General features: G+C 44.5%; 1 protein-coding gene across 1 annotated transcript in view; it reads left to right on the top strand.

Annotated features, from left to right (window-relative positions):
* The window catches only part of LOC105929624 (zinc finger C3H1 domain-containing protein), a 43740-nt gene that overhangs the window by 8563 nt on the left and 10938 nt on the right, over positions 1–24239 (top strand). The window contains 22 exon segments of the mRNA XM_036125451.1: positions 486–677; positions 2899–3057; positions 3158–3295; positions 3377–3495; positions 3581–3712; positions 5897–6071; positions 6153–6281; positions 8283–8599; positions 8601–8910; positions 10176–10282; positions 10407–10538; positions 10623–10744; positions 11410–11511; positions 11598–11726; positions 13502–13612; positions 14425–14599; positions 14677–14863; positions 16065–16253; positions 16852–17089; positions 17170–17275; positions 23791–23989; positions 24077–24171. Of these exon segments, the coding sequence (XP_035981344.1) occupies positions 486–677; positions 2899–3057; positions 3158–3295; positions 3377–3495; positions 3581–3712; positions 5897–6071; positions 6153–6281; positions 8283–8599; positions 8601–8910; positions 10176–10282; positions 10407–10538; positions 10623–10744; positions 11410–11511; positions 11598–11726; positions 13502–13612; positions 14425–14599; positions 14677–14863; positions 16065–16253; positions 16852–17089; positions 17170–17275; positions 23791–23989; positions 24077–24171 (3563 nt within the window).

Here is a 24239-nt window from a genome sequence, read left to right as displayed (position 1 = left end):
GCCAAATCTTTCTTGAAACGCAATTGGCACAGGGACCGCAAATGGCCCCCGGGCTGCACTTTGGACACGCCTGCTTTATGGTAAATTCATAATGGAATGCTTCCCTTTTTAAAAAAAAAAAAAAACATTAATGTAAACTCAAAATGGAAGGGAATGCTCCCTACTACCCTGATCCTTTATTGTAAATTCATAATGGAATGCCTCCATTTAAAAATAATAAAATCATGTAAATTCAAAATGGAACGCTCCCTACTACCATGACCCTATAATGTAAATTCAGAATGGAATGCAGCCCAATGCATTGTCTAATAGTCAGTTCCTCAAAATGGAACACTTCCTAACATTCACCTGTCAAAATAACCTCAAAATGGAATGCTTCCCACTTATTTCTGTTTTCACAATGTGGTCCTTTACTTTGGTGAAAAATTTATCGCTATATGAATTGTTTGATTAATGCAGACGGTTGTCTCCCTCCCCCTCCTCAGGATTTGCAGCAGTCCTTCCTCTCCCCCATCCTGTCAGGTATTCCTCCCCCACCTCCCCCTCTCCCGCCACCTCCGGATGAATTGGAGCCTCCCCCCAAGCCTCCGTTTGCTGACGAAGAGGAGGAGGAAGAGATGCTGCTCAGGGAAACGTGTCTTATGTCCATGGCCAACAAGAGGGTGGCAGTAGCCGAGGTGAGTCTCGCTGGTCGGACTGGTTGAGCAGGTCCCAGCTAGAAAACCATGACTGTGTTTGTCACACGGAGTCATCAGTCGTCTGTCCTGACGATGACACACAAACGCGTCATTTCATAGGAAGCGGTTCCTCCGCACGTTTGGACTAGAAGCAACAGTTTCATGACCACATGAGCTAACTCATTTACCAGGAACAGGCAGGGAGCAAGTTTATAAGTCAGGAGCAGTTGGGCTGAACGATTTTGTAAAATAATCTAATTGCGATTTTTTTTTTCTTAATATTGTGATTTAATACGATTTTTTTTCCAGTTTAATTTATCATGTGTTTCAAAATATATACAAACAACAAATCAATTTGTTTCCTCGCTGTGTGGATTAGTTGCTATAAGACCCACAGCATCTAAACTCAGAGCAGAAATGATTGCGTTCTGCCTACAATATATTTCAATCAAAATTGCAATTTTGACTTTTCTCTGCATTAACCACAAGCAACAAAAATGGCCTCTAAATAAAGATGTTTGAAAACAAGGACTATTTTAGATATGAACTTTTAATGTTTCTATTGATCAGAATATTATTCAAGAGAACATTTTTTAATTTAATTGGACATCAACCCTTGTTGAAGATAAAGTGCAACCAACAAGCATGTTTATGTATTAAACTGATTGACCAGTACTTAATGCTATGTATGATTATATAAACTCTAAAACAAGTAATAAAATTAGATTATCTCACTGCTGCAACTGTCTTCCCTTCCATGTGGAGGCAAACCCACTTTAAACATTTTACCAACACCTAATGGACGTGTCTAATTCCTTAATTGTTACATAGCCAAAAATTGCAGACCTCTGCGATTTGGAAATTGCCTTATTTTAAATCACGATTATATTGAAAATGCGATTAATTGTTCAGCCCTAAGCAGCAGCAGGCTTTACCCTGTGACCAGTTCTCATGATATGAGATCACTTTTGTCTCGGCTGACAGCAGAGACGGGCTGAGCCCAGTTCCCTGCACTGCAAAAATGGAACTAAAAGTAAGTAAAATTTTCTTGAAATTAGTGTCTTTTTCCCTGATTTGAGCAGCTAAATAAGACTATTTGCCAATGGAATAAGAGTTTTGCACTTAAAATAAGAACATTTCATCTCCATTATCTTATTTCAAGTGCTGGATGTCTAATTATCTCATCTTAGGGGTACAATTACTCATTCCATTGGCAAATAGTCTTATTTAGCTGCTCAAATCAAGGGAAAATATGCTAATTTTAAGAAAACTTTACTTATTTTTAGCAGTGTTGTATAAAGTACTGAAAACTCGGAGTCAAGTAAAAGTATAAGTACTTCTCCAAAATATGACTTTGGTAAAAGTCCAAGTCACTGACTGAAATGTTACTTGAGTTAAAGTCTTAAAGTATCTGAAATGTCTTGTACTTAAGTATATAAATTACTGTAAAAATAGATGTACCCAAGTAATGTAATAAAAAGTATAAGTAAAAAGTAAAACAAAGCAAATGCAGTTTGAATGACATTTCAAGTCAAATTCACTTGAAATAATATAAACAGCCAAGTGCAGGAGAAATTTAGACCAAGTTTAGACAGAAAATACAACCTTTTTGTAAGCTTTGTTTTCCTTCTTCAAGCAAGGTCAGTGCTAAGCAACCAACACACAACCAAGTGCAGGCAAAGGGGGTGTATACTAAGAACATGGTTAAGTGATAAACCAGGCTTAGTTAACCTACAGGAAGTGGTAAACCTGCTAATAGATACACCTGCAGGTTATCATTTAGTTAAGAAAATTAGGACTCTGCTATTAGATGCTTTACCTAAACCACAAGGTTAATTTAATCTGCTTTACCACTGAACCAGCTTCTTATCCTGTTGGTGGTGATGAACAAGACCAGGCAAATCCCGACTTTGTCACAGTCACTCAGTAGGTGGGGTCAAAACACTTGTTTCTCTCTCTCTCTCTTTTTGTAACGAGTAACTAAACAAAACATTGAAAATGTAATGGAGTAAAAGTATGCAATTAAGTTCAGAAATATAGTGAAGTAAAAGTAAAAGTTATCAAAAAATGTTGTACTCGGGAAAAGTATAAAGTACTCCAAAATATACTTAAGTACAGTAGTGAAGTATTTTTACTTCGTTACTATACAACACTGATTTTTAGTTCCCTTTTTGCAGTGTGCTGCTAAGGTCACAAATAAAATGTTTTCCCTCCTGTGCAGAAGAGCTCCAGCGGTCCTCCATCTCCGGGCTGTCCGCCTCCTGCAGAGGTCCCGCCGCCCCCCAGAGGCAACCTGAGCACGGTCAGCCTGAATATGGTGCCCCCGTCTCGGAACAGCAGGTTCAGAGGAGCGCATCCTGCCGTCAGAGGTCCACTGGTGGTAAGACGCTCCCGCGTGTCTCTGCTGACCTTCGTCTGTTACGCGTTTTCACGCCAGAATCAGAATCAGCCTCTTTCCTGCGCTCTCTCTCTCTCTGCAGCTACCCAGGCACAAGTCCGTGGTGGTTTCCCTCAAAGATTCAGACGACAGCGACTCAGACATGGACGCCTGCAGCTCCTCCCAGGCCGTCTTCGGCGGTCTGGAGTTCATGATCAAAGAAGTGCGAAGGACCGTGGAGGTGGGCCACGCTCTGAACATGCAGCGAGATTATCTGCCGCGCTCCGCGTTTACAGCCGCTCCCTTTTCCGATCTCTGCCAGGCGACGAAGCCGAAAGCAGCCTCCGCGTCTGAGAAGGAGAACAACCCGGTCAGGACCCTGGAAACTCTCTCCGAAGCCAAGAAGGCGGAGTACCGTCTGCTCAAAGAGGAGATTGCCAGGTAGGAACGGGAAGCTGCCCCACCAACACACGCTTGGTTGACACGTTGAGCTGTTTGAGGACTGAACCGTGCTCTGGCGCTGCAGCAGGGAGAAGCAGAGGATGCTGAAGGATCTGGACTCACCGGCCGCCGCCGCTGAACCTGCTCTGGAGTCCTCCTCGAAACCGGCCGCCGAGCTCAGGCTGAACGAGGTGGAGCTGCGACTCGACAAGCACAGGTGAGACGCCCCCCCCCCTGCAGAGACCAGGTGACGGTGTTTTACCCTGCAGGCCCGTTTGTAAGGTGGTCACGGTCAGTGTTGGGTTAGTTACTTAAAAATGTAAACCGTTACACAGGGTTCCTGCAGATCCTTAAAAAGCCTTAAAAGGCATTGAATTCTATAATATAAAACTAAGGCCTTAATTAGCATTAAAATGTCTTAAATCAATCTTTCTTAGGTCTTAAAATTGTTACCAGGTCATAAATAGGATTTTATTTTTGTAATCCTTACCAAACAGTAAAATAATTGACACAATTATATATTTTTTAATTTACCAAACGGCTCAATGTAACCATTATTGGTTCCGTCCCGCTAGTGGAACCAATAAAAACTGTTGCAGCCGGACTATAGCTGTTAAAAAGAGTTGCCACTGGTTATGTTGTGGTTTTTTAAAACTGATTTATAGTTTATTTTAGTAGGGAACAAAACAAAGTTTGTGAATTCAGTTCAGTAGTTGTTAAAAATATATCTGTAATTTGTGTGTTTTTTAGCTTTCTTCCTATATGGGATGTTTTTCAAAATCTTTAACATGTCTACTGAGCCAGAAGGTAATGATTTATGTTAAAATAAACATTTGGTTGAAGTTGTCGCAACCAGGTTTATCTTGTTTATCGTGAAGTTGGTCTTAACTTTTTATTTCAAGTGGCATTAAAAAGTCTTAAAAAGTCTTCAATTTAACTTGCCTTATGCTGTAGGAACCCTGGTTACAGTTACAAGTTACTTTGTTTAAAATGTAATTGTAGTGTAACTTTTTCGATTACTTTTAAAAGGTAATGTAACTAATTACTTTTGATTACTTTTTGATTACTTTAAGGTTTTAATGAGTATTGACCCATGTTCAACATTAATTTTTGAGAACTGAATGTGAACCTTAAAAAAGCGGAATTGGGAATTGACACTTGTATGACTCTATCCCTGTATATCCATCAGTAGTTAGAGGACAAGAGTCAGCAAATGCAAATTCTGCCCTGTAAAACAATGACAGCACAATTGTTGCTGTATGATCTGAAGCCCCATTTGGAGCTTTTAAACAGGCTTTGAAAAACTTTGATAGATTTTTTTGAATAAAAAGCTAGCAGATGTGCATAATGAAAAATAACAGAAATACAATTATAGAGCATTCAGTATTGTAAGAAAGCCCACACTGTTTCTGGATAAATACATTATTGTATGAGTTAAGTTCTGTTCCGTTTTCTGCCTTTTTCGTTGTAAAAATTAAAATGTCCCATGCTCCTGAATGCACCATAGCTTTCCGACGCTCACGAACGCAACACTGTGAACGCTGAGCTGTGTAGACGCGCGTTTGATTTTCCGCTTAAGACAAAGCTTTGCAGTTTCACAACACATGTCGGCTCTCACGGTTTATTGTTGTGTGTGAATAACAAGAGACTGCATGGTTGCAAAGCGCCTTGTTGCATCTTTCTCTTCCTTAAAATGAAGCCAAATAAAACCGTGAAACGTCCTCTCGCTTGCTGTTCTTTCAGAAGGCTCCACCAGCACAGGATGGATCATCAGAGTGATAGAGACAAGGAGCCGTAGCGGGAAACGGCGATACAGGGCGCGAAGCAATAAAAATATCATTACATATTTCGCAAAGGTTTTTCTTTATATTTTTTAAAAAATGTAGCTAAATTTGTAATTCTTAATATTTTCGGAAGTAACTGTAACTGAATTACCTATTTTCTCATTGTAACTGTAACTGAACTACAGTTACTCTTTTTTTTGTGATTAAATTACGTAACGTCGTTACATGTAATCCGTTACTCCTCAACACTGGTCACGGTTCAGCCTGAGCTGCACTGCACACAGGGAACTAAAAGTAAGTCAAATTTTCTTGAAATTAATGCATTTTTCCTTGATTTAAGCAACTAAATAGGACTATTTGCCAATGGAATAAGATTCTTCCACCTAAAATAGGAACATTTCATCTCTATCATCTTATTTCAAGCGCAGGATGTCTAATTATCTTATTTTAGGGGTAAAAACACTCACTCCATTGGCAAATAGTCTGATTTAGTTGCTTAAATCAAGGACAAATATATTAATTTCAAGAAAACTTGACTTACTTTTTGTTCCCTTCTTGCAGTGTGACTGAGCTTTTCTACGGAGACTGACGCCGCGTCTTGTCCTCTGTGTCCGCAGAGAGCTGCTTCAGAGGGACGAGGCCGTCCTCAGACACCTGCTCCAGCAGGAGCTGAAGAAGACGGAGACCCTCAGGGCGGCCGAGGCCAAGGTGGTCAAACTGAGAGAGCAGCTGCAGGCGTCGGAGAAGATCGTGGCGGCGAACCGGACCCTGCTGAGGAAGCTGCAGGAGCAGGTGCCCGTGTTCCTGCGTGTCTCCCGTCCCGCTGGTTTCATTCTGTTCACAGATTTAACAGAGGAGTCCTGTGCCACGCAGGTGCAGCGTGTCGAAAAGCGCGTGTCCCTGAAGAAGACGGTGGCGGTCCGACTGGAGCAAGAGCTGATGCAGGCTCAGCTGGCTGCCGGCAGAGGACCCAAACGCCCCTCAGAGTCCAGCCAGACGCCGGTGAGAGCTCGCTTTGGCTTCCTGTTACTCACAGGAAACGGCTGCTTTTCAGAGCGTAGACACCTTACCGGAAGAATAATAAAATGTTTTAATCTTAACCAGGCGTTATTAGAGAAGTTTCCTTCTGGCCGGCGTCTGCTGAAACATCTTTACTGTAGTTTCTCAATGATTTGACCAGCTCTTTATCCTATTCACGGTTTACGTTACATGGATTTGATGGTGGCGCCACAAAAAGCCGCCACACCTTCAGAATAAATAAAAAATGTATGAATAAAATTTGTTAAAACAATGGCATGTGATATAGCATGGCATATATCTGTGCACTTATTCTAATCATAAATTAAATTAATTTAAATATCATGAAGTGTTAAAATGTACTTGCTGCGAAGCTGCTAGTGTCTGAAGCTACTGCGCTGTTCTCAGTGGTGAAGGAAAACTAGAGACGACAATCCGGCGTTGCCAACTTAGCTGCTTTTTTTTTTGTTCATATAAGTGACCAGAGACAAATCTAGTGACTTTTCTCTGTTTTTAACGACTTCCCATAAAAGCATCAACGAGAGCAGAGAGGAGACCCGCTCTGTTTTCACATTGCAAATGTATAACGCATGCACCTGGATTACAAAGTGGAATATAAATATAATTAATATAGTTTTTTTTATTAGTCTCTTTTCTCACTCTCTCTGGGACTGTTATATAAAATAATTTCCACACAGTTTAAATCCCTTATTCACGTCGTTCAGTGTGTCTGCCTCTGATTGCTGCGTTCAGATGTGGATTCAGGCAATTTATAAGATAGTCTTTATTGATCTCACAATGGAGAAATTCACATGCCATAACGATTCATACATTACTTCATAAAGTGATCTTTTTAACGGCATTGACGTAATTAATGATTATAGTTTAAAAACATCCCAGAGAAAAATAAAATATACTCTAAGGGGATCCAAGGACACATTTTTCTCTATCTGCGGTCCGATATTGACACATTTAGGTAAAAACTGTGCCCACTTAATGATCCTCAGACAGTCATCCTGCGTTTGAATCTGTGATTTTGATTAAACCAATGTGTACCATGTTTTGTGAGGTGCACAGCCTTTTTAAATTTTATTTGTTTTTTCTTATTATACATCTTCATTTTACTTTTTTATTTATTTATATATATATAATCATACCAAATCCGATTAATTGATTTTTTTTCCTCCTTTTTGTTTCATAAAAAGAAATTATTTTAAAACCTTGCTTTTATGTCAAGCATTTCATCAGGGAGTTGACCTGAATTTAAAGTGCAACTAAAAACAAGCTGTGAAACATGCTTGTAAAACAAGATGGCAGCCGTGCCATTATAAACAATGAAAATATAACAAAACATTTGCTGCTAGTGGTATTACACATTGAGCTAAGAACAGGCTTCACTGTACTTGTGAAATTCAAACTAAGTAAAAAAAAAAAAAAGTAAATAAGTAAATGAAGTACCTCGTATTATGGTAAAAAAAAGTTTCTACTTAATATTTTGACAATACATTTGCCTAAACATATATTCAGCATCACATGCTGTTCTCTTCATGGAAACCCAATGAGTGTATTGGCAAAATAAAATCCAGATTTTCCAAAAATGAAATCTTAAAGAATTGTAAATTCGAATTAATCAATTAGATCGATTTATCGCCCAGTATCATGTCTGTTGTAATTGAAATTATATAATGTATGACTGATGCTAAATAAAAAAAAAAGTATAAAAAAAAAAAACATCCCAGAGGAAACCCTGCTTATGAAACAAGTGTCACCAAATGTATAACAGGCACACAGGGCCTGTAGTTAAAATCTTAGCAATGTGCCTGTTGTGTACGGGGCTACGGTGGGTTAGGGATGTAATGTGGAGCCTTTAGAGACAGATAAACTCTGCAAAGCTCCTGGACTGGAACGTTTTCACCTGCTGCTTTTGCTTTTGGTCCTCTGATCTCCGCATGAAGTTCTGACCGCGTTCCGGTTCTGTCTCCACAGCCCAGTAAGCTGCAGCGCCTGGACGCGGCTCCCCGCGGCTCCGAGGGACACTTCGCTGAGCTCATCGCTCAGAAACGCCGACTGCAGCAGCTGGAGTCCGAGTACGCCCTCAAGATCCAGAAGCTGAAGGAGGCTCAGGCCCGGCGCAACAAAGCGGTCCCGGCAGAACCGCCGGCCCCTGCTGCCCCACCTCCACCTGCAGCTCAGAGCCAACAGCTCCCTCCCTCCAGCCCCTTCCACCTGCCCCAGCCCTCGCTGCACGACCTGTCCCAGGACAAGCTGGTTCTGGACAGCGAGGACGTCCCTGAGTCCGAGGATCCCGGAATCGGAGCTCGCCCCGGCCGCGGTCAAAGGCAGCCGCCGCGCCTCCCTCAGGAAATCCAGCAGCTCCTTCACCAAACCCCACCTGGACACTCCAAGCCCCGCCCCCGCTAAAGACGCCGGCGGCGGCGGCTCCTCCAAGCCAGCCAAGATGGCGTCCAGCTCGGAGCTCCCTGCAGAGATGTTTGCAGGTCTGGACGTGGACGGCCTAAAGAGGCGGTACCAGCAGCAGGCCCGGCTGGAGGAGCTGCTGCAGAGGGATCTGCATAACCTGAAGGAGGACATGACTGACCATCCCAATGCACAGGTACTGATGACCTCTGCTAGGGCCCTATAAAATCCGTTTTATTTTTTCCCAAATTCCGTTTTATTTTTTCCCAAATTCCGTTTTTTCCGTTTTAATTTTTTAGAATTCTGTTTTTTCCGTTTTTAATTTTTACGAATTCAGTTTCTTTACCCTTTACTGTTATTTCAGTCGTAAAAAGAATGTGCTTTTAATGTTGATGATTAAAATGTACACAAATAAAATAGGAATGACCTTAAATTTGAGGTAAAAAACATCACATTTACTCAATACTTTTACTGCATGATGCAACATAACACTAAGTACTAACAAAATATTAATGGTTATGAACCAATTGTTATAAATAAAAGTGCTCCAATAGCTTTTTCAAGTAAAAAAATATCATAGGACATCTCAATTTCAGAATTCAGTGTTCCCGCAGGAATTTGTTTAGGCGAGGCGGCAAGTTGTTGGCCGGAACAAGATTTGCGCGGACGACTGACTGACGGAGGGGAGGGGGGGGGGGCAACTCGCGGAGCGGGGGGGCGCCTGTTTCTTCCCTGCCATTCACTGTATGCACGCGCGAAAGCAACAACAAACAACCGCGTGTTAATGTCAAATAAACATGGAAGTATTTATTTATTTTTTTTTTTTTTGGAATGTTAGCGAGGCGGTAGCGTGAGTTTGGCGAGGCAGCCGCCTCGCAAAGATAGCGCTGCGGGAAACACTGGAATTATATGATTAGGTGAAGTTGGCGAAGACTGCTTACATTTTCAGGTAGGGCTCCTCCCTGTTTGCAGTGCTTCTTTAGAAACGGACACAGTTTTGTCATCTTTTGCAAAGGGATGTCAGCCTCAGTGTTTCTCAACTTTTTCGCCGAAAGCGGAGCTGTGGAGAGCCGCTTCATCATGTTTTCAATGTTTTGATGGGGGATGGTGGGGGGAAGCTGAAATGACAGAGCGGGAGGGGTTGTGTCGCGCAGATTTGCGTCCCCCGGTGTGCATTTCCCCCAGACGTGCGTTCTTCTCCCACACAAAAACAGAATTTAATTTCAAATGTAGAAATTCCGCGTTTACACTAGATTCCGCGTTAATTTGCCAATTCCGCGATTCCGTCCGCGATTCCGTGATCGCGGAAATTATAGGGCCCTACTCTGCACGGGGTCCTATTATACAGCCTTTACTTGATGGTAGTTCATCACTAACCAGTCAGTAGGACAGGAGGGAAACCGCTGGGATGCTTCTAGAGTTCATTGGCTGATGTTCCTCTTCCTCTCTGTTCCTGGTCAGGTGATCCCGGTGGAGCTGGAGGCTGGGAGTCAGCCGGTGGTGTCGGAGCTGAAGCCCGTCTCCTTTGAGCCGTATCACAGCCCGCTTCTAGTCTTCAGGTCGTACAGGTAGGAGCAAACCTGCCAGGCTGCCGGACTAAACGAACGTTTCCTCAGCCGCCGGGGTCGTTTGCCTGCAGTCACGGAGTCGCTGCTCACGGCACGTTTAAGACGTTATCTTTCTCGCCGGCAGGTTCAGTCCGTACTACAGGACCAAGGAGAAGTTTTCTCTGAGCTCCGTCACCTACAGCAATGCCATCGAGCCAAACAAGTGCTTCTGCCGCTTCGACCTGACCGGAACCTGCAACGACGACGGCTGCAGATGGTGAGTGTCTGCGGGCGGGTCCGGTTTCACGTCCCGGCTGCCGGCTTGGCTGTAACGTCCGTCTGTCTGTCTGTCTGTCTGCAGGCAGCACATGAGGAACTGCACGCTGACCGGGAACCAGCTCTTCCAGGACATCCTGTCCTATAATCTGCCCATGATTGGCTGTTCGGAGAGCAGCTCGGACGAGGAGATCCGCGCCGCCACAGGTGGGTCTCAATTTATACACTGCAAAAAGGGAACTAAAAGTACGTAAAATCCTCTTGAAATGAGTGTATTTTTCATTTATTTGAGCTGGTAAATCAGACTATTTGCCAATGGAATAAGCTTTTTGCACTTAAAATAAGAACAATTCATCTCCCTCATCGTATTTCAAGTGCAGAATGTCTAATTATCTTATTTTAGGGATAGAAATTCTCATTCCATTGGCAAATAGTCTTATTTAGCTGTTCAAATCAAGGAAAAATATACTAATTTCAAGAAAATGTTACTTACTTTTAGTTCCCTTTCTTTTTGCAGTGTACTATACACTGCAAAAAAAGGAACTAAAAGTGAGTAAAATCTTCTTAAAATGAGTGTATTTTTCCTTGAATTGAGCAGCTAAATAAGACTATCTGCCAATAGAATAAGATTTTTGGACTTAAAATAAGAACAACTCATCTCCATCGTCTTATTTCAAGTGCAGGATATCTAATTATCTTATTTTAGGGGTAAAAATACTCATTCCGTTAGCAAATAGCTGCTCAAATCAAGAAAAAATACACTAATTTCAAGAAAATGTTACTACTTTTAGTTCCCTTTTTGCAGTGTACTATACCGCCGTTGTAACACATGAACCTCAGTGACCGAGCTGGCGACTGTTTGCCTCTTGCAGAGAACTACATGAAGAAGCTGTTTGGGCCAAACAAGGACCGAATGGGGGTGGATCAGAAGGCGGTCCTGCTCGTCAGTAAAGTCAATGAGAGCAAGCGACACGGTTGGTAAACCCTCCTTGAAAACCACGCGATCGTGGCCAGCTGCCGGTTTTCAGGCCTGTGACTCGATCTGCTCATGGCTTCCCAGTGCCGCCGTACACCACCTGCAAAGACACGAGGAGGTGGAAACCAAAGCCGTCGGCTCAGGGCTCTGCCGGCGCCGAGGACGACAGCGCCGACGAGGCAACGGCTGTTTATCTGACGCCTGCAGGACGAGGTGAGACCCTGAAGCTGTTCTCCTCAAAGAGCCGCAGCTTTATTACATTTCTAAACTAGGGCTGAACAATTAATCACATTTTCAACATAATCGTGATTTAAAATAACGCAATTTCCAAATCGCAGAGGTCTGTAATTTTTGGCTATGTAACAATTAGGGAATTAGAAACGTCCATTAGGTGTTGGTAAAATGTTTAAAGTGGGTTTGCCTCCACATGGAAGGGAAGACAGTTGCAGCAGTGAGATAATCTAATTTTATTACTTGTTTTAGAGTTTATATAATCATACAAAGCATTAAGTACAGGTCAATCAGTTTAATACATAGACTTGCTTGTTGGTTGGACTTTGCACTTTATGTTCAACAAGGAATGATGTCCAATTAAATTAAAAACTGTTCTCTTGAATAATATTCTGATCAATAGAAACATTAAAAGTTCATATTTAAAATAGTCCTTGTTTACAAACATCTTTATTTAGAGGCCATTTTTGTTGCTTGTGGTTAATGCGGAGAAAAGTCAAAATTGCAATTTTGATTGAAATATATTGTAGGCAGAACGCAATCATTTCTGCTCCGAGTTTAGATGCTGCGGGTCTTATAGCAACTAATCCACATGGCGAGGAAACAAAATGATTTGTTGTTTATATATATTTTGAAACGCATGATAAATTAAACTGGAAAAAAAATCGTATTAAATCACAATATTAAGAAAAAAATCTCAATTGGATTATTTTACAAAATCGTTCAGCCCTATTCTGAACTTCATGTGGTTATGTTACCAGCAGCCACCATGGATCAGGCCCCTCTTCATTCTTCCACCCTTTATTTTATTCTTTTAAATTCCCTGGTTGCCTTGCAGGGTCAGTTTTACTCTACAAAAAAGTATGAGATTACCTCTGTTGCACAGTTTCTACTCTTCAATCTTGATGCCAAAAACGAGAAGAAACTCGGTGCCTATTATCATCTTCCATACCGCGTTCAATCTTTTTTAAACACACAGGGTTCTTTCTAATAAAGAGCAAAACATTATAACCAGTCAGTTTGACAAAATGTTCTGTATCTTATTTGGAGCAAAACGAATAATTAGGAGAGAATTCAGCACATATTTACACAAAGATGAGAACATTTATGTTTCTTTCCTGTAAAAAGACGTTAGACAAGATAATACCTGGTATAGTAGTTTCTGTCCTTTTTTTAAGATGTTTTATTGTTTATTTCTAATGCGTCTGTTTGTGCACTTCACATTAATGCAGATAAACTGAGGGAAAGGATGAATCTATTTTAAAATGGTTCTTACAGGCTGCTCTATCAGCTGGGTAAATGTACACTGGGTACAGTTTAGATAAGGATCTGGGGTCTCATTTATAAAACTTTGCATGCAATCCATAACAAAAGTGTACGTACCGCAAGAAAAATAAAAAAAATGTTTTATTATGAAACCATGCACACCAGCATGCAATTTTCCTTCATAGATCCCAGCTGTACCTGAATGTGTGCGTACCTGGTTCTGGCTCAGGTTCTGCCCTCTACACGCTCAGATTCAACCAAAAATGGTCGATGCAATGCACCTCATGAATGTTAACGTGTGTTAAAATGGGTCAGCTGATCATTGTTTTTCATCATGGTGCCGTGGCAGCCACGGAGAAAAGGCAAAGAAACTTTGAGAAAAAGTCAGAGAAGTTGATTAAATGAAAAAATCTGAGATATATGATGGCCACATTACATAAGTTGTTAAAATAAGTTGTCAAAAAGTAAACTATGTTGAATTTTCTCTGTAGCTGTGTGTTCAGATCGACTTGCAGAGGAAGGAGGGAGACCAGGAGGAAGGAGAATTTTCCCCCGGGATTCCAGGAAGCCGATGGGAGCTGAGCGCTGCCTGGGTGTGAGCGGTAAGCGCACCTCCTCTCCACTGTGGGGTTTGGAGATCTGCCTTTCAGCACCTGGAGGCGGGTGTAGCCATTTTGCCCTGTAGGTTATAGCAGAATGCAAAGCTTGGAGTCTAAAGCAAGACATTGGCCAGTCATCATTATTGGCCAGGAAATATTTGATCCCTGAAACCACGTTTCCTCAATTCTCCCACCTGCACGGTCTTCAACAGAGCCAATGCATCCACCGCTCAGCTTTACGAATGAGTGGATTTGACCGTTTACAGCAGTTAAAGTAATTGCCGCACGCCTTGTCACAATAATCTGTTAATCTGTGATCCTGGTGATCATCAGGGAAAGGACTGTGATGGTGGAAAACCTGATAAAATGTTGTGCATTTTTTTTATTTAGGATTTAAGATGGCTTATTTATACTTATACTTTATGTTTATTTTTACTGATAAGTTTCACCTGCCTTAATTTGTACCCGCAGTAGAACAGAGCGATGTTTACATCCACTCTGCAGACTTTTAAGACAACATAATTCCCTAATTAGGCTGCCGGTAAAGTGCTAATATTTAATAGGATAACACTGGCTCATCCCGCCCTGGTGGCTTAAGTCTTCGCTGTTGCAGATACAGGAGCTCTACTGACCTGAGCTGCTCAGACATCAGTGTGTGGGTTGTGGGGTTAGCAAAGCTAGCATCAGGGTTTACAAATTGGAGAGATGTTTTTTTTTTTTTTTCCCCATTTAGAAAGAATGCATTTTTTATGAATTATAATCAAATATAAACTATTTTGACAACCCTATCCTCCTCCTGCTTCATGTTTGACCAGATGACTTCTCAAAGAGCGTCTCGCCTGCTGTGGACGTGGTCACCTCTGAGGACCGACGGTACTTCCTTAGCGAGACGGATGACATTTCCAACCTGGAGGCGAGCATCCTGGAGAGCCCCAGAGACACTCAGCTATGGATCAAACTCGCCTTCAAGTACTTGAACCAAAGCGAGGCGTAAGTGTCCGTCTGAAGCGGCTCATTCTGCCCCGATTCCGGTTCTGGTTTTGACGTGTGTGGTTGGCTCTCTCCAGCTCTGCCGCAGAGAGTCTGGAAGCGGCTCTGAACACCCTGTCTCGAGCTCTGGAGAGCAACTGCGACGACCCCGAGGTGTGGAGCCACTACCTGTCTCTGTTCTCCAGACGAGGCAGCCAGGAGGAGGTGCGGGAGATGTGCGAGATGGCCGTGGAGCACGCACCCGACCACAGAGTCTGGTGGAAGGTAGGTTCTAACCTTTACAGTCTTACACCGGCTTCCTGTCATCAGTTCCAGTTTAGTTCACACTGCAAAAAAGAACTAAAAGTAAGTAACGTTTTCTTGAAATGAGTGTATTTTACCTTGATTTGAGCAGTTAAATAACTCTATTTGCCAATGGAATGAGTATATTTACCCCTAAAAAAAAAGATAATTAATACCTTGCACCTGAAATAAGATAATGGAGATTAATTGTTCCTATTTTTAGTGCAAAAAATCTTGTTCCATTGGCAAATAGCAGTGTTGCAGTCAAGTCACTATGCCTCGAGTCAGAGTCCAGATTCGAGTCTCCAGTGTTCAAGTCCGAGTCAAGTCCAAGTCATTAAAAAAAATCTGAGTCAAGTCCGAGTCGAGTCACTATTGATCAAGTCGAGTCCAAGTTCCGCACTAAAGTAAGCATAGCCTACATGTTTTTAAATTAAAAAAAAAACACACTCCACCACATTGCACTAATAATGTAGATATTAAAATCATACACCAAATAATATTCTAATGACATATTAAAATTATAGCTTAATGATTATAAAAAAAAAAGTCAAGTCTTTTTCTGAATTTCCGAGTCAGAATGATCTGAATGTAGGAGTCCAAGTTCGAGTCATCAGTGCTCAAGTCCAAGTCAAGTCACAAGTCTCTAAATTTAGCTAATGACCCGGACTCGAGTACTACACTGCAAAAACTGATTTAAAAATAAGTAAAATGTTCTTAAAATTTGTGTATATATCCTTGATTTGAGCAGGTAAATAAGATTATCTGCCAATGGAATGAGTATTTTGACCCCTAAAATAAGATAATTAGACATACTGCACTTGAAATAAGATGATTGAGATGAATTGTTCCTATTTTAAGTGCAAAATTCTTAGTCCATTGGCAAATCATCTTATTTACCTGCTCAAATCAAGGATAAATACACTAATTTTAAGAACATTTTACTTATTTTTAGATCCGTTTTTGCAGTGTACAACACTGGCAAATAGTCTTATTACCTGCTTAAATCAAAGAAAAATACGCTAAATTCAAGAAATCTTCGCTTACTTTTGGTTCCCTTTTTGCAGTGCAGAGGTAAATTCTTCAGGCGTGTACCTGTAGCTCGACTCGCTGCGAGGTCTTTGCTGCAGCGGTTCTGAAACGTCAGCTGTGTCTCACGGGCCTCGCCTGTTCTGCCCCTCAGTACCTGAACCTGGAGAGCTCGTTCGAGGGGAAGGACTACGTGTGCGACCGCCTGCTGCAGTTCCTCCAGAGCGAGGCGTCCACGGGCGTCACCGAGAAGCTGTCCTTCCAGCTGATGGAGGCTTTGCTCTACAGAGTGCAGCTGAGTCTGTTCACGGGCCGGATGGAGAGCGCTTTGGCCGTCTTACAGGTAAAGCTCACCCTCCAGGTCCCGCCGGGGGCGTTTAATGAGCCGACCGGAGGCGTGGCCGTTTGTTTCAGGGCGTTTCATGACTGACATGAAGCGGTTTGTCTGCTACACTGCAAAAACTGATCTAAAAATAATTAAAATGTTCTTAAAGTTAGTGTATTTGTCCTTGATTTGAGCAGGTAAATAAGATTATTTCCCAATAGAATGAGTATTTTGACCCCTAAAATAAGATAATTAGTCATTCTGCACTCGAAATAAGATGATGGAGATGAGTTGTTCCTATTTTAAGTGTAAAAATCTTATTCCATTGGCAAATCATCTTATTTACCTGCTCAAATCAAGGAGAAATACACAAATTTTAAGAACTTTTTACTTATTTTAAGTTCCGTTTTTGCAGTGTAGCAGCAGGATGTTCCGAGTTTATCCTGTTAATGTTGTAGTGAAGGAAAACATCAACATAGAAACTCGTCTGGCTGATTTTCTTGGCTTGCAGACGACTCTCACTGATTCAGGGTTATGCATCTGTGGCTCAGAAGCTCTGTGTGTGTTTTTCTGGCTGGGAGAGTGCGGTTTGTTGACCCCAGCTGTTTGTCTTCAGATGGCCTTGAAGTCGGCTCGGGACCAAAGCGTCGCCGAGTTCCTGACGGCCGGCGACCGCGCGCTGCTGTGGCTCTCCTACATTCACCTGACTGAGTTTGACCAGCTGCCGTCGAGCCTCTACGACCCGGCCGAGTCCGGCCCGGGGCGGCTGGTCTGCACCAAGTCCTTCCAGCTGCCCTGGAGGACGCAGCAGGACATCAGCACGCCGCCCGACATCCTGGTCGCTCTCTTCAAAGGTCCGAGGTGGCTCCCCCTCTGTGGTCGCAGCCGAGCCTCCGGGCCTCAGATTCTCACCGTGTCTTGTTGCCGTTTTTAGATGCCATCGGTCTCTGCAGCGAGGAATCGGCGCCTGACGGTGAGAGGGTGCTGGCCTGCATGCCGCTCTACACCAACCTCATCCTGCTTTACAAAGTGCTGCAGAGGTGAGATATATGCACCTCTCTACATTCAGGAAATAACGTCCAGGCCTCCAGGCCCAGTAGACAGAGCTGGTCTAATGCTCTGCTGCAGACGCGCTCTGATTAGGTTGGCTCACACATGTCTGTGGGAACCAATGAGAGTTTCAGGCCGAAAAAAAGAAGTTTATCTAAGACAAAGTTTGAGTTCAAGCCCATATTGAACATGAGCAGGGCGGTTATCACAAGTAGGGCTGGACAATAATTCAATAATAATATATATCGATCGATAGACGTATATTGATGATGGAAAAGGGTCAATAAAAAGTTGAGTAGAATAAAAGTTTTCCTTCCTTTTGCATTCTATCCATGTAGGGTAATATTACAGTCATTACATCCTCCCAACCAATCACAACGCAGATCCAAGAACCAAGCTCCGCCCCCTTCAAAGAGTTCAGAGAGCACGAGTTCTCTTTTTTTTTTTTTTTTTTAACTTGCAGTTTTGCTAAAAAGTTGGTTGAATTTGAATTCAAGAAGTTGAAAAGAGGGTTGAGTTTGAATTTAGTTTGTTCTGTATCTAAAACTAGGTTGCTAAGAAACAGCATAAAATGGCCAGGGCTGCACTTAAAATATATGTTTTTAATTCGTTGATAATTATTGATATCGATCAACATGATTTCTATTTTAGCAATATGCTTATATATATATATATATATATATATATATATATTATATATAGATATATATATATATATATATATATATATAGATATATATATATATATATATATATATATATATATATATATATATATATATATATATATATAGTCAGGGTTTTGTTTACCGATGAACTCAGGACACACACACGGGACTAAAAGTTAGAGTTTTTATTGAAGGAAGTCTGCTGGGTGGTGAGTGATGAAGACCGGAGGTTCAGGACTGCAGAAAGTCAGGGATGTAGATGATGGCAGGAGCTGACGGCCCGGAGACAGAGAGTCCACACTTGCTAGGTGCAGCTCGGCTAGCAGGCCTCAAAGCACTCGGGTTAGCAGTTCATTGGAGACACCAGGGCACAGAGCTGAGCTTCACCAGGGTGGCTAGTCCAGTTAGCAGTTCTCTGGAGACACCAGGACACAGAGCAGAACCTCTCCAGGAACAAACAGTGAACAAACAGTCTTTAGAGTGACTGGCAGGACTAACCTTAACAACAGGAGCAAAACAAAGCTTCCAAGGCAAAACGGGAACTGGCATGGAGAGGTGTGGAATGATGACGGCCCAGTGCTGAACTGAAGGCAGAGGGAGGTTTAAATAGAGCACTACACAGGTGGAACAAGGATCTGGCTAATTGACTGGTAAATGATAACAGGTGTGACTGACTGCTGAGGAGGTGAAGTGAAAAATGACAGAAAATAACTGATGACTGAAAACAATAAATAAAGTCAAACCTAACCCAAAAGAGATGAAAAAATGAAAATAACAGAAAAACAAAGCCAAACCAAAACTCAACCATGACATTACCCCCCCCTCAAGGCCGGACTCCGGACGGCCTATCAAACAAAACAAACTACAAAGTGACCGAACCAGGGTGGGTGGAGGGACGGCAGGATGGCGGGCAAGAGTCATAACTAAGCTGATCTAACCAGGGTGGGTGGAGGGACGGCAGGATGGCGGGCAAGAGTCAAACCAAACAGATCAAAGCAGGGTGGGTGGAGGGTGGTACGGATGGTGGGCCAAAAACAAAAAACTACCCACTCAGGGCGATCTGAAACAAGGAAAAACAAAAGCGGACTAAAGGGGTTACTAACAGCCCCTGGTAGGCCAACAAAGGGCATCTAACCGACGCTGACAGGCGAACATCGCCACAAGGCAAAAACGGGCAGAACAGGCGAACATCGCCACAAGGCAGAACAGGCGAACAACGCCAGAGGGAAGAACAGGCGTACGACAACGCCAGAGGGAATAACAGGCGTACGACAACGCCAGAGGGAAGAACGGGCGTACGACAACGCCAAAGGGAAGGAACGGGCGTACTTAACGCCAAAGGGAAGGAACGGGCGTACTTAACGCCAAAGGGAAGGAACGGGCGTACTTAACGCCAAAGGGAAGGAACGGGCGTACTTAACGCCAAAGGGAAACCCGCCGGGGCGTGAGGAAAACGCCGGGGCTGGGGAAGAGAACGTCGGGATATGAGGGAAGCAGGAACATCTAAAACGCCTAGGAACAAGAACGGAGGGCGTACTTACACGCCAGGGAACCGAGAACAGAGGGCGTCCCAACACGCCGGGGAACCGAGAACAAAAGGGCGTCCCAACACGCCGGGGAACCGAGAACAAAAGGGCGTCCTAACACGCCGGGGAACCGAGAACAAAAGGGCGTCCCAACACGCCGGGGAACCGAGAACAGAGGGCGTCCCAACACGCCGGGGAACCGAGAACAGAGGGCGTCCCAACACGCCGGGGAACCGAAAACAGAGGACGTCCTAACACGCCGGGGAACCGAAAACAGAGGGCGTCCTAACACACCGGGGAACCGAAAACAGAGGGCGTCCTAACACGCCGGGGAACCGAAAACAGAGCGCGTCTAAGCACGTCGGGAACACTAAATCTAAACGCTAGAAATCTAAACACCAGGGAACCAGGAACAAAGGGCATCCTAATACGCCAGGAGACAAAGGGCGTTCTAACACGCCAGAAAAACACGAAATCTACAGGGGTCAGAGGGCGTCCTAACACGCCAGGAAACAAAAATACCAGGAACTAAGGGCGTCTAAATTCCGGAGAATGGAGAGCGTCAAACACGCCAGGGGACTAAGAGCTAGGGGGCCAAAACAAAACTAAGAAGCGCTGGGACCTAAAGAGCGCTGGGAAACTACAGATCTAAACCAAAAACTAGAAAACCAGGCATGAACTAACCTATAGAACAAAACCAGAAGAACTAGGGTAGGGATAACAAAAGAAAAAACCGAAGCAAAAAACTAGAAAATCAAAATAAAACAAAAAAAACTAGGAAAAAGATCAAGACATTCAAGAAAAACTATAAAACTAATGCAAAACCAAAACAAAATACTAAGCAGAACTATGAGACTAAGGCTAAACTAGAAATTAAGGCAAAACAAGAAAACTAGAACATGAATAAGTAAACTAACGAGAAAACCAGAGAACTAAGGCTATAAATGAGGAAACAAAGCAAAGCTTGGAAACTAAGGCAAAACCTAGAATCCTAAAACGGAGCAGGAAAAACAAAAGTAAAACAGAGACTAAGAACTCTAAGAAAACAAGAACCCCTAAATAACTCTAAAACCCCAAAAATCCTAAGTAAATCAAAAACTGAAATCGAGCCCAAAAAATAACAGAAGGCACTGGCCTTAAGGGCTCAGGCAAGAACGGCTGCTAAGCAAAAAAGAAAAAGTCTTCGTGGAGGTCGTCCTGGACGAGGCAGGCGGCGGAGCAGCATCGCCCGACTAAACCCTCGAGGAGGGCGGCCCCGACGAGGCAAAGTCAAGCGGCCCGGAGACCGCAGTCGGCGGCTCCGGCCAAACAGAGAAGTCAGAGGCGGGCGCCGTGGTGGACGGCCCCGACGAGGCAAAGTCAAATGGCTCGAAGTCCGCAGTCTGCGGCTCTGGCCGAACAGAGAAGTCAGAGGCGGGCGCCGTGGTGGACGGCCCCGACGAGGCAGAGTCGAGCGGCTCGGAGTTCGCAATCTGCGGCTTTGGCCGAACAGATCAGTCGGAGGCGGTGCCAAGCTACAGGTCTTGGCAGAAACCGAGGCCAGAGGCGGGTCCTCCTGGACCTCCTCACGAGGCTTGGGCGGAGGCAGGTCTTCCTGGACCTCCTCACGAGGCTTGGGCGGAGGCAGGTCCTCCTGGACCTCCTCACGGGACTTGGGCGGAGGCAGGTCCTCCTGGACCTCCTCACGGGACTTGGGCGGAGGCAGGTCCTCCTGGACCTCCTCACGGGACTTGGGCGGAGGCAAAGCGGCTCCCTCGGGCTGAGGCAAAGCGGCTCCCTCGGGCTGAGGCAAAGCGGCTCCCTCGGGCTGAGGCAAAGCGGCTCCCTCGGGCTGAGGCAAAGCGGCTCCCTCGGGCTGAGGCAAAGCGGCTCCCTCGGGCTGAGGCAAAGCGGCTCCCTCGGGCTGAGGCAAAGCGGCTCCCTCGGAGGCCGGCGGAGCGGAGCCTACTGGTGGAGGCGGAACCATCTCCTCGGCTACTTCAGGCAGTGACGGGCTACAGGCTTCAGAGAGCGGCGCCCGGCTACAGGCTTCAGAGAGCGGCGCCGGGCTACAGGCTTCAGAGAGCGGCGCCGGGCTACAGGCTTCAGCGGACGCCGAGGTTGGAGGCGGATCCTCCTCTTGAGCCTTGACGGACCCTCTGCGCCGGTGGTTCTGCTGTCTTCGCCGGGAGAGGACAGATGAGGAAACTGGAGCAATCTCGGGGGTGGCAGCTGGCCAGCAGGGCAGAAGGTCGTCTCGGTCACCGTAGTAGAACTCCCACAGCTGGCTCTCCTTGATGCGTGGGGCTCTGCTAGGTGGAACGATGAGCCTCACTCGAGGGGCCAGCTGCGAGTCATGGAGGTGATGACCGAGACGACGAGAGGCTGAGTGACTTCTCTTCCTGGGTTCCGGGGTAGCCGTAACAACACCCACGTAAACCACCTGGGGAGTGGAGTCGGTCCGAACGGGTGGCGCAGGGTCCCGGGCGGAAGCCATCTTGGCGTACCTCTCCCTCATCTGGCGTTTGCACATCTCCACATATGCGAGGATGTCCGGGTCGTCAACTCCTGCAGGTAAGTCCCGCATGGCGCCTGAGTTCACCTTTTGACTGGGCCGTACTGTCAGGGTTTTGTTTACCGATGAACTCAGGACACACACACGGGACTAAAAGTTAGAGTTTTTATTGAAGGAAGTCTGCTGGGTGGTGAGTGATGAAGACCGGAGGTTCAGGACTGCAGAAAGTCAGGGATGTAGATGATGGCAGGAGCTGACGGCCCGGAGACAGAGAGTCCACACTTGCTAGGCGCAGCTCGGCTAGCAGGCCTCAAAGCACTCGGGTTAGCAGTTCATTGGAGACACCAGGGCACAGAGCTGAGCTTCACCAGGGCGGCTAGTCAGGTTAGCAGAACTTGAGAGACACCAGGGCACAGAGCAGAGCCTTTCCAGGATGGCTAGTCCAGTTAGCAGTTCTCTGGAGACACCAGGACACAGAGCAGAACCTCTCCAGGAACAAACAGTGAACAAACAGTCTTTAGAGTGACTGGCAGGACTAACCTTAACAACAGGAGCAAAACAAAGCTTCCAAGGCAAAACGGGAACTGGCATGGAGAGGTGTGGAATGATGACGGCCCAGTGCTGAACTGAAGGCAGAGGGAGGTTTAAATAGAGCACTACACAGGTGGAACAAGGATCTGGCTAATTGACTGGTAAATGATAACAGGTGTGACTGACTGCTGAGGAGGTGAAGTGAAAAATGACAGAAAATAACTGATGACTGAAAACAATAAATAAAGTCAAACCTAACCCAAAAGAGATGAAAAAATGAAAATAACAGAAAAACAAAGCCAAACCAAAACTCAACCATGACATATATATATATATATATATATATATATATATATATATAGTCCAGCGCTACTCATACGTACCCTAGTACCCTAGTTTAAATCCCACACACTGCTACTCTGGGGCCCTCAGCAACATTGGCTGCTCCCTGGGGGCCACACAGCGGGAGCCCGTTATGCACATTATGACATTACTGCAGAAACGGAACCGAAAATAAATAACATTTTTTAAAAATGAGTGTATTTGTCTTTACCGTATTTTTCGGAATATAAGGCCCATCGGATTATAAGGCGCATTAAATATTATTCCCAAGTGTGTAGTATCACTCCTCCACGTCCACAGCTCTCTATCCGTCTCTGTCAGGAGGACAAAGTAGCTGAACTACACTGCTCTGTTTCTAACATAAGGCCAAAATAAACGTAACTTTTTATAACTAGGTTTATTGTTGCCTTACATGAATGCACTTCTAATTTAGACATTACAGTCAGGCAGTCTTGTAGACAGCTCAGGGGTCCTATCAGGTAGTGACACAGTGTACCGTAATGCTCTGAATATCCATTGAGCGGAGCGGCTTTGTTGCTAACCAAAGTCATATTTACACATTTTAACAGATTTTTGAGCCCATTGTACCACATAGAATCAGTCGGTAATCACAACGGTAATCATATATAAGGAGCACCATCGATTTCTGAGAAAATTTAAGGACTTTAAGTGTGCCTTCTAGTCCAAAAAATACTGTAATTGAGCAGGTAAATATAATCTGCCAATGGAATGAGTACTTTGACCCCTAAAATAAGATAATTAGATATACTGCACTAGAAATAAGATGACGGAGATGAGTTGTTTCTATTCTGAGTGCAAGAATCTTATTCCATTGGCAGATCATCTTATTAATATACTCTCACACCAACAAACCTATTTTTAGTCCTGTTTTTGCCGTGATGGACGTTAAGGCGCTGCGTCTGATCAGGTGTGTCTCCCTGCAGGTACGACGAGGGCGTGGCCCTGTGCGTCTCCCTGCTGGAATTTTGTCCCGACTCCTGCACGCTGCGCGACGCTCTGGCCGACCTCCACATCAGCCGGGGAAACGGCGAGCAGGCCGTCAGCATGTGGCTGAACGCCCTGGCCGACTGCCCGCACAACGCCCAGGTTTTCTACCACTGCTGCCGGTTCCTCATGGCTCAGGTCAGCCCGCCTGCCCGCTCACAGGCTGCCGCCCCGCGCGCTCACTGGCCGCCGTTGGTCACTCTGCCTCTTTAATGTCCCCTGCAGGACAAGCTGAACGCCATCCCTCCTCTGTTCCGAGGATTCATCCTGTCGCTCTGCGAGGACGAGCAGAGCCAGAAGACGCCCGTGGACGTCCTGCGGTAATCAAACCTCCGGCGGCGCGGACGCCCACGAGAGGTTCACGAGAGATTAACGCCTCTTTGCTCTT

This window comes from Fundulus heteroclitus, chromosome 2 (genome assembly GCF_011125445.2).
Source record: "Fundulus heteroclitus isolate FHET01 chromosome 2, MU-UCD_Fhet_4.1, whole genome shotgun sequence".
Classification (NCBI taxonomy): domain Eukaryota; kingdom Metazoa; phylum Chordata; class Actinopteri; order Cyprinodontiformes; family Fundulidae; genus Fundulus; species Fundulus heteroclitus.
This window is presented reverse-complemented; position numbering and strand designations above follow the sequence as displayed.